General features: G+C 40.1%; 1 protein-coding gene across 2 annotated transcripts; it reads right to left on the reverse strand.

Annotated features, from left to right (window-relative positions):
• Nucleotides 1-162: 162 nt before the first annotated feature.
• Nucleotides 163-9,082, reverse strand: si:dkeyp-118a3.2 (immunoglobulin A1 protease). 2 transcript variants are annotated; one of them, XM_034859182.1, is made up of 6 exons: nt 8,866-9,082; nt 7,201-8,406; nt 6,057-6,374; nt 5,247-5,370; nt 4,458-4,568; nt 163-1,339 (listed from the first exon to the last, which is right to left on the reverse strand). In XM_034859182.1, the coding sequence occupies exons 1-6, from the start codon at nt 8,927-8,929 to the stop codon at nt 1,165-1,167; spliced, it is 1,998 nt and encodes a 665-aa protein (XP_034715073.1). In that variant the 5' UTR covers nt 8,930-9,082; the 3' UTR covers nt 163-1,164. The 2 variants fall into 2 exon arrangements, with proteins under 2 accessions (XP_034715073.1, XP_034715066.1); XM_034859175.1 differs by having other exon boundaries at nt 7,201-8,433.
• Between the last annotated feature and the right edge of the window lie 453 nt (nt 9,083-9,535).

A 9,535-nucleotide genomic window follows, 5' to 3' on the forward strand; every position in this document is an offset into this window, starting at 1 on the left:
GGTAGTGTAGATTCAGTAACATGGGGATGTTTTTTTTTTTTTCAATTCAGTCATTTGATTCATCTTATTATTTGATTTTTGTCTTCAAATAATCAAAAATGTCAAATTGTGCCCGGCAGGGTAAGAAACATCCATACTTGGAGGCAAGAACGAAAGCAAAAATTCAACATTGTCATTTTAATTTGGTACTGCTCAAAGCACAAATGATGATACACAGGTCAGAAGTTATTTAGAATAAAATACAATAAATCAAATATAGTTTTAAACGTAATGTCAATGTTATCTCAAATGTTTTTTTGTTTCTTGTTTGCGAGTGTGGGGCTCCATGATACTGAAAAATTATTTTTTGTAAATTGTTGATAACACGTGAAAATGGTTCATACCAACTGCCTTTTTCACATTGATTCTAGCTATTCTGTACAGCATGACTAATTTGGTCAGTATGAAAAACATTTCTTAACAATTTCTTCGTAGCTTAAAAAGCTTACATATATCAAATTGGATTTATAACATGTTTATACAAGGCCATGTTGAGTAAACTGCCAACATATTTATGTAATTTCCTTAAGCAGAATTCCAGCAGTTTTCATCTCCGTTCCACCAGGTGGCTCTCTTACCAGGTTCCAAGGGTTTTTTACAGAGCTGGGGAAAAAAGCGTTCTCTTACTTCGCTCCATGATCTTGGAATAAATTGCAAAACTTGCTACATAGCCAGGTCCCTCCCTCGGAAAAGAGATTTCAATCTCAAGAGACGTCCTGGTTATATGAAGGTTAAATAAAAATGTTCATCCCATTTACACACACAAATACATGCACAAAGTATTTTAAGACATGCTCTTCCTGTTCACTTATTCCAACAGTGTGCTCACCTGTTAATGCACACTCCTATTTCAACATGTTCACACATCCCAAATGTCTGACAGTGTCTTTTTCTTTCAATTTACACTCACACAAACATACATGTGGTCACAAACACCAAATACGACATTATGACATATACAGTAGTTATTATAGTCAGAATTCCAGGCAGTCTGTGTCAGGTTGGTTAGACTTTAAAAATTTTGATTAATTCATTGGGTGTCTGGGTAGATTAAGAATAGGGATGGAGAGTGGCTTTTTGGATTTTGTGAAGATATAGTAGAAACAGACAAAACACTTGGACCCCCTAGAGAATGGAAGTCCTGAGGTCTTGTGAGGAGTCTGGTCCTGGTCCAGTGTTGACTGACTCCTCTGCGGAGCTGGGTGGGAGGTCGGACATGGCTATTGCAAGCTCATCTTCATGCTGCTCTTTGTTTTGGGCCAGGGTTGAAGCCACATCAAATGGGTCATGTGCTGCTATCCTGGTAGAGAGGACAGAAGGGTAGTTGGCATGCATTTAACAGTTGAATAAATTACAGAGAGAGAAAAGCCAAGGCTGCTTGACAGAAGGAAAAAATCACTAACAGAGTGCACGCAATAGAAGCTATTTGATACAAATTAGAGAGATAAAATTATGCTTTTCTTTAAATGGCGGGTGGTGATGGCGCAGTGGACATGACACATGCCTTTGGTGTGGGAGATCTGGATTTGATTCCCACTGCGATACATCAACCGATGTGTCCCTAAGCAAGACACTTAATCTCTAGTTGCCCCAAAGGCGTGCGGCCTCTGACGTATATATCAATTGTAAGTTGCTTTGGATAGAAGCATCAGCTAAATGACAACATGTAACATGAGAACAAAGGCCACCTTTGATACACTTAGAGTACAAGTAAAATACACCTTAACTTAGTGTTTTCATAATCAAACTGCTGTCAAATATGGTGCCGCGAGCAAATGCTGTTATTTACACCACAAGGCCTGTTTGTTTAACCAGATGGAGAAGCATTCAAACTATGGAGGAAATGAAGGCGATTAGCTGGGAGGTAATGACACACCCAGATATAAAACGATCTCTTGACATTACTGACTAAATGCAGGTGACAGTGTCCTGGATCAAACAATTTGTTTTAAAATGCTCTAGTTGATTTACGCTCAAGAGTGTCCAAACCACCATCTTAAAGGAGAATTCCGGTCAAATCCAACATGTAGCTCTGTTGTTTGTAAATTTGGAGTGCTGTCAGTAGAGAGAAAAAGGAAAACAATTGGTGCTGCCTACACTGTTATCCTCTTGCTAGTGTTGGCACTCAACAGGCTTAAACAGGGCAAGTTTTAAATGTGTTTTTAGTCTCTAAGCCTGTTCAAAATGTCATTAACAGTGCATACCCATGTGCAGTGATTCCTTCTGAGTGAACACAGTGCATCTGACTGCTGTCAGATGCACTAAATTTCTATTTTGTCAGGCAAATAGAAATTTATGAAAGTTGTGCTAATTCAGCTCTGTTTAGTTCCGGTGTTGATATAGTGCTAATGGACCCCCTACAAACTACAACACTGAAAAGAGATATAAATAAATTTTCAAAAATAAGTATTTGCTTATTTTTTTAAAGTAAGTGCTGTCGTACAACCAGCAGGAGGCAAGTTACAATTGAGGTAAGTTTAGAGACACTACCTATTTTAATCATTAAATTGATAGCCTACATATTTTTGTTTTATCTCTTTTCTGTGTTGTAGTTTGTAGACGGTCCCTAAGCTCTCTATCTGCTTTCTCAACACTGGAACTAAACAGCTGAATTAGCACAACTTTTTATGCATTTCTTTTACAACTACAGCAGTAAGATTCACTGTGTTCACTAGGTCATTTTGAAGTTGTTGTCTCCTGCTACGATTACCTGTGTCAATGCATATGCATGTGGGGAAGAGGGAGAGAGACCAGTGTGGCTAATTTGGTATTCTACGTAAATGGTCAGCAACGGACAAAAAAAGAAAAAACATACAGTAGCTTCTATTCCTGGGTCAGGGTTGCAGGGCATCAAATTTAGAAACAGGAGATTCAGACATTTTAATTCAAATAGCTTGTGAAGCTCACATTTCTTTATTTTCAATTAAATTTCCTATTAAATGCCCAATAATTTCCATTTCAAATCTTCACTGCCATCACCCAGACTCTGTATTTCTGCTTTCTAAGTCGCTACATGCAAGGTGCAAACCCACCAATTTCCCCTTGCAAATACTGTATACAAAGTTCAATGTAATTCTTAGTAGCCTACTGTGTTTAAAATACAGTCTGAATGAATATTTGGTTCTATTACAACTATTTAATGCTACACCAAGCCTCGTTACTCTAAATGGATATATATATATATATATATATATATATATATATATATATATATATATATATATATATATATATATAGGTACATTAGGTTCCGAAATGTACATGACTGGCTCCCACAGTTCAACATTCACTATACATTTTTGCACAAGGAGCAGCACTTTGTGCCTTATTGTCAAGATTATACTGTTTTATGACTCTTAGATAGTTTTCCAAATTGTATTCAAAAAGTGACTTTTGCTGTTTTTTGGCAGTGTTTTTAGTGATTCCCTCTTTAACGACAAGTGGATTGGCACAGCTGCTATAAAATCTCTTAACAAGGAGATATTTCAACATGATTCTGTTGACTGTTTAATAATTCAGTGCGTTGTTATCATCTGTGCTATTGTCAAATTTCTCTTTGTGTCTTGCACACTTTTCACTAGCACATCAACACTCATTGAAATCATTGGACCACATGCAAACAGCGTTATTTTTGCACATGAGTTTTGTTCCCCTACACAGTTTCTCAATATCAGTCTTCTTTTTTCTCTTTTTATACACACGGTCACTCCTCACATACACAAACCTTTGTCTTATTAGTCTGATTAAAACCAATAGTGGTATTACCCAGTAATGATTTGCATTCATGGGACTCACACTCTCATGTGACCTAGTGAGCGCTTACAAAGCAGCCAAGAGGGGATCAGCTGAGAAGCACACAACTGGCGATTCGTCTGAACCACAAGGTTTCAGGTCAGTGCACATGATTTTGTTGGCTGACAATGGGCAAGCCTGACATCCGGCTAGTGTTAGTGACAAGTTGACAGCTGATACTGTAGAAGTCAGTTTGGTGGCATAGCACAAAATCAAAGGCTGGGAAGGAGTCAAGCAGAGAGTTTCTCTCTGAGCTCAGTGACATCATGTAAACCTTGAGATGAAACACTGAAATTGGTTAAAGACAAGACAAAAGACCTGCCTGCATGCTGTACTTACAGCTCCCAATAAATCTAGCACAGCGAGGTTTAGAGATCCTCATGTTCAATCTGTTATAAAGACTGGTGAAGGCTAATAATAGGCTGACTTTGTCTTTGCCTTATTACATTTACTGGGAGCTGTTAGTATGCATATGTTTGGTCTGATTTGTACCGTAAGTTTCAGTTTTCAAATTCAGCACATATAAAAAGAAAAAGAATGGAAGTGCTTCCATACACTGCACAAGATGTCACTAAATAAGAGATGATGCTGTAAGAAGTTTGATAGATGTTTACATGTGAACATACTGTTGAGCGTCCCCATTGCTTGCAGGAAGTGTGTCGTCACTGCAGTCACCTCCTGTAGCTGCCTCTGGTTCAACACACCCTTCCTCACATGCTCGCTGTAGAGCCGGGACACTGCGAACACCCATAAACACAAAGAAACACGCAAAATGTCAGTTATTACTGTTGCCTGTCTACAAATTAACTACATGGTGCATTGGGCCATGTGGGGGGAAAAAAACTAGTATTACCGATAAAAGGCCAGTCTCTTCTTGAGAGAGAAATACTGAACCAATAATGGGCACAGTGTCCTCATGTCATCATCTATCAGTGTGGAAATGTTAGCTGCAGCTTGGGTGACATCAGAAGCAATCATGTACCAGCACTGCTGTAATTCCCATCTGTGATTGTAGTGCTGCTGGTACTACAGCAAGCAATCAGATGGCTTATTTCTGTTATTAGAGAAGAAGCATTGGGATACGCCTGGTGCTAGTGTGAATATAGAATAAGTATTATTTTGATTATCATTCATAAAAAGTAAAAAGAGCGAAAAATCAGTTTAACAATGACTAAGCAGGAACAAAAACAATTCTAGAGTAAGATTAGGGTTGTATTGAAAATCTACTTTTGCACAATGTAAAATGTAGCTCACCCTCCCCAAAGCATATCAATAAATGGCAGGAAACAGGAAAGAAAACTGGCAATTTACAATTTGGATTGTACTTTCCGTTCAACAGAAAATAATGGGCGATATGATAACTTTTGAATGTGTGTTCCTGGAGATTAAGTACACAGAAACCAGTGCTTACCTACCTGTTTTTGTTGCAAGATGGATGTTTGAGGACATAGATAATGATGATAACGGTCTCCAACACCAAGAAGGCTGCAGCAGAAATAGCCCCAATCTTCCATGCCTCCAGGCCCAGCTCACTTGTGTCTAAACAGATAGATTAAGGCAGAGAGGTAGGGTATAAGAGGCAGGAACATGACGTCTGATCCACTATGCTCTGGTACAACAAAATCAACTGTCCCTCAACTGCACATAAAGGAAGCTGTACACTGACATTCTGTCTATTTAACACTATCACATTACAGTTTTCCAGAAAAAAAAAACACCTTTTATTCTATTGCCATGTGATTTTACACCATCTACCTTCCAGCTGTTTTAAATTACGTCAGCTCAAAGGGGCATGTGTGTGATGCATCAGAGCATAAAAAGAGTATAAAAAATAATTCTCATCCATTTCAGTGAGGCAGAAAATAGCATATTATAGTGTGATGGGATGGTCCCAACTTTCTGTTCTTCTTCCACCACTCCACTGTTTATTTAAATGGAACAACATCAACTTGGCCATCTGTAGATTTTGCTGGCAGTATCACAATGATGATCTGTTTTCCTCTCCTTTATTCTACCCAAATTTTAAGCTGGAGAAAATCTGCTGTAATATATAACCCAACCCATTTATAGCCTTTCAGTTCAGAAGTTCTGTTGTTTTTATGTTAAACTTCCATTCCACTTCGCAATTGAGAAGTTAAACCAAAAACCTGTGCAGTACATAAGGGCTACAAAAGGCAACTGTATTTTCCTTTTATGTTTTTATATATTTTAACATTCCATTTTACCTGTGTTTCCGGCTGTATCTTCCACCAGCTCATTGGCCTCCCCTGGTTCCTCCCCTTCTGCCTGAGGGGGTTCAGCTGGAAAATCCTTAACAAAATTATCCAGTGTAGGTTGGGCCACAACAGGGTCGTGTGGTAAAAGGTCATCAGTAGTGTTAATGATCTCATTGCCATTGTTGGATTTCTCATCACCAAGGGTAGCTTCTTTTGTCTCCCCCCCACCTAAGGATGGCCTGGGGGTGGGAGCCTGGTTCTCAGGGCTCTTCTCTATGGAGGCTTCATCGCTGTCCAGTGGCTTTGGGGCAGAGATCACCAGCACTTCTAGAAGAGGGGTTTGGTATGTGACACACACATGAAAATCAAGCAAAGAGGTCAAGGTTTAGGCTTTGTCGAGTGTACCTAAGGAATGTAGAATAATGCAAAGATATGCTGCAGATGAGATTGGAAGTTGGTTCATGAGTTGTATGCATGCGTAAGCTTACTTACACTATAACAGTGTCTTTACAGTGCACAATGTGTATTTAATGTATCAGTCTTTGCATGTGTCACAATAATCCTTTGGTCTTTAAGAGATGTTTTGACTGATAAAGGATTAATGTCCATGTCAGATATTCTAATAAAAATTTTCTTCAGTGCTTTCTACCAAAAGCTTGCTAAAAACATTTTAATCCATTGCTCATTTCCTAAGCAGAGTAGCTAATGTTGAAGGTTTTTCAGGACACGTAAAGTGCATTAAAGGGGCTTATAATCTTAATGTAAGACCTTTTGTCTCTTAAAGTAGGTTAAGATGTAAACAATGCAAGCTAAACCAAAGCTGCTGAGCCTAATGCAACTGAATCTTTAAAGACAAATACCATTGCAGTTTTAGTTTTTTGTTACCCAAATTACGAACAGATTTTACACATGCAACATTTCAGATAGTTATTAGAAAAGCATGTACTGAAAGTTAAGTGAATGATGCATCTTAAACATGGAGCTTATTAATAAAATGAGAATAAAAGTAGAAGATTTGGATTTGTTGAGAATATTGAGGTTTTAGACTTTAGCAGGTTCATGCTGCTAGTCTCGGACCACCACAATGAAACCCCAATTTCTTTTTGCCATCTTTCCATTCCATTGCACAAAGAATAAACTTCACATATTTCACCTTGATCCTCTTTTTCACTGTCAAGTGAGGTCTCCGAAGCAATCTGCTCCTCTTCTCCTGCTTGATGGTCACTGACCTCATTCACTAATGCCCCCGATTCCTCCTTGATTACACTCCCTCTATTTATTTCACCTCCTTCAGCTTCCCCAACTTTTGCACCTTCTGCTTTGACCTCTTCAACATCTCCTCCCTCCACCACTAAATGGCCATGTTCATTGTCTACCTCTAGTCCTTCAGCATCCTTCACTATGTTTACCTTCTCCTCGTCCTCCACCTCTACTGCCACAGTTTGTGTTGTCTCTCTCTCATAATTATCAAAATGTGGTACTATCACCTCACCTTTAACATCATCTACCTGAGTCTCTTCCTTTCCCCATGCATCCCCTAACTGCTCCACATCAGCCACCGCCAGGCTAGGGTCAGAGTCTACAATGGTCTCCTCCTCAGGCTCTCCACCTATTCCCACATCCACAACAGCTGAGACTTCCTCTACCGCCTTTGTTTCTGATTCAGATGCTTCTTTTTCTTTCCATAACACAACCTGCCCATTACTGTCCTCCACACCTGTCTCCTCCACTGCTAAATACCCTCTTGTTTCTTCTAAAGCAGCTACAGCTTCCTCTACAAACTCCTGACTTACTTTGGTGTCTGGTAACTCACCAATAACCTCCACTCCCTCTGCCTCTCTGCCTCCAGTTTTTACATCTGCTGTAGTGTCCTGCACAAATCCAGCTACAGTCTCCTCCATCCCCTTGGCAGCTCCTTTGCCCTCCTCAACTTCATCTTCAAATGCATCCACCTTTGCTATCTCCTGCTCCTCTCCAGCCCCAGTATCTCCTCCCTCACCAACCATATCTTCAGCTTCCACCTCCTCCTCCACTGTCTGCTCCGACACCTCCGCCTCTGTGTCACTTTCCATCTCTCCTTTTTTAGCCCCTAGTGCATCCTCCTCAAACGCATCATGCACTGCAGCCTCATCTACTTTTGCTTCACCTCCTCCTTCCACCTGCCCCATAGCTGCCTCCACCACCCTCTCCAGCAGCTCCTTCAGCACTTCCTCGGCCCCTCGACCCTCCACCTGCTCTGAGGCCTCCTGCACAGCCTGCTGCACCTCCTTCAGGCTAGGAGGGGCCACCACAGGTACCACCTCTGCATGGGGAAGCTCTGGTTCCTGGGGTAAGGCCGGGCCATCTTGCAAGGTGACCACTGTGGATTGGATAGAGGTAGAGAGATCTAAGGAGATAGTATAAAACACTTTTGGTGTAGCTACTGTAAAAAACAGATAATCTTGGAACATTTGAGCAGTGTTATGTTGATACTGATGATGAAGAAGTGTTGACCACTCCAGGAACAGTTCCAAGGATTATGGTTATTGAGTTTTATAATGCAATATGTGTCAACATAATCGCTGCCAATCACTTCATAAGAAATATAGCAACGTTATGTATCCTTACCATTGGTTGATTGTGTCATTATTCATTGATGCAAAATTCTAAAGACAAGATTAGTTACAGTTACATGCACATCACAGGTAGGTGCAAGATTATTTGAAATAGTTAAGTAATTTTGTGGTTTAGAGTCAGTGTGCAGGTGTTGTTCTTTTCATGGAAATACAAAGATATAATCACATAGATGATCAAAACTATTTGCATAATGCCACCCTACCTTCAGACCTGCAGTGTTGCATCAACAAAACCACTAGGAATCCTTTCAAAAAGCAGTACTCCATGTTGTCAGAGAAAACATAGACAAATATACTCCAAAACAGTCCCCAGTCTCTCTCAGGAAAACACTCTTTACTTCCTTTTGTTTCTTCAAACTTGCTCAAATGTCAAGTATGAGTGTGTACACCACCACAAGACATACACAGAATGTGTAGAGTCTGGATGGTTGGACAGTAAATTGGGCCCAGGCAGGGAGGGTCAGCAGGTGACACTGAAAGGAGGGAGGGTGAAAAAACGAACATCGCCATGTTAAAAATTGCCACCCCGAGGTGTCTTCGAACCACCAGGTGTTTCTATGGGAGTTGGGGCGGGGGTAAAGTAGCACTTCAGTGTTAAATGCTTTCAAGACCCTTACAAGGGCTGTGGTGTAGCTAAGGCGGCATGTCACACACAGAGTGAACTCTGGAGGAGCAATTATAGGTGGGCTGTGAGTTTGGGGCGTGAGTGATGCTACCATTAGAGCTTGATATAGAGCTACAGAGAGTAAATGCACAAAAATACTCTAAGCAAAAGTATATAATAATATCACAATGCCCACAGCAATAACATTTGTGTTCTTTTGAGATGGCATTTCACTTAGAAGATGTGAAATGGATGTGCATGTGTGTTAC

Source organism: Etheostoma cragini, chromosome 2, assembly GCF_013103735.1.
Source record: "Etheostoma cragini isolate CJK2018 chromosome 2, CSU_Ecrag_1.0, whole genome shotgun sequence".
NCBI lineage: Eukaryota > Metazoa > Chordata > Actinopteri > Perciformes > Percidae > Etheostoma > Etheostoma cragini.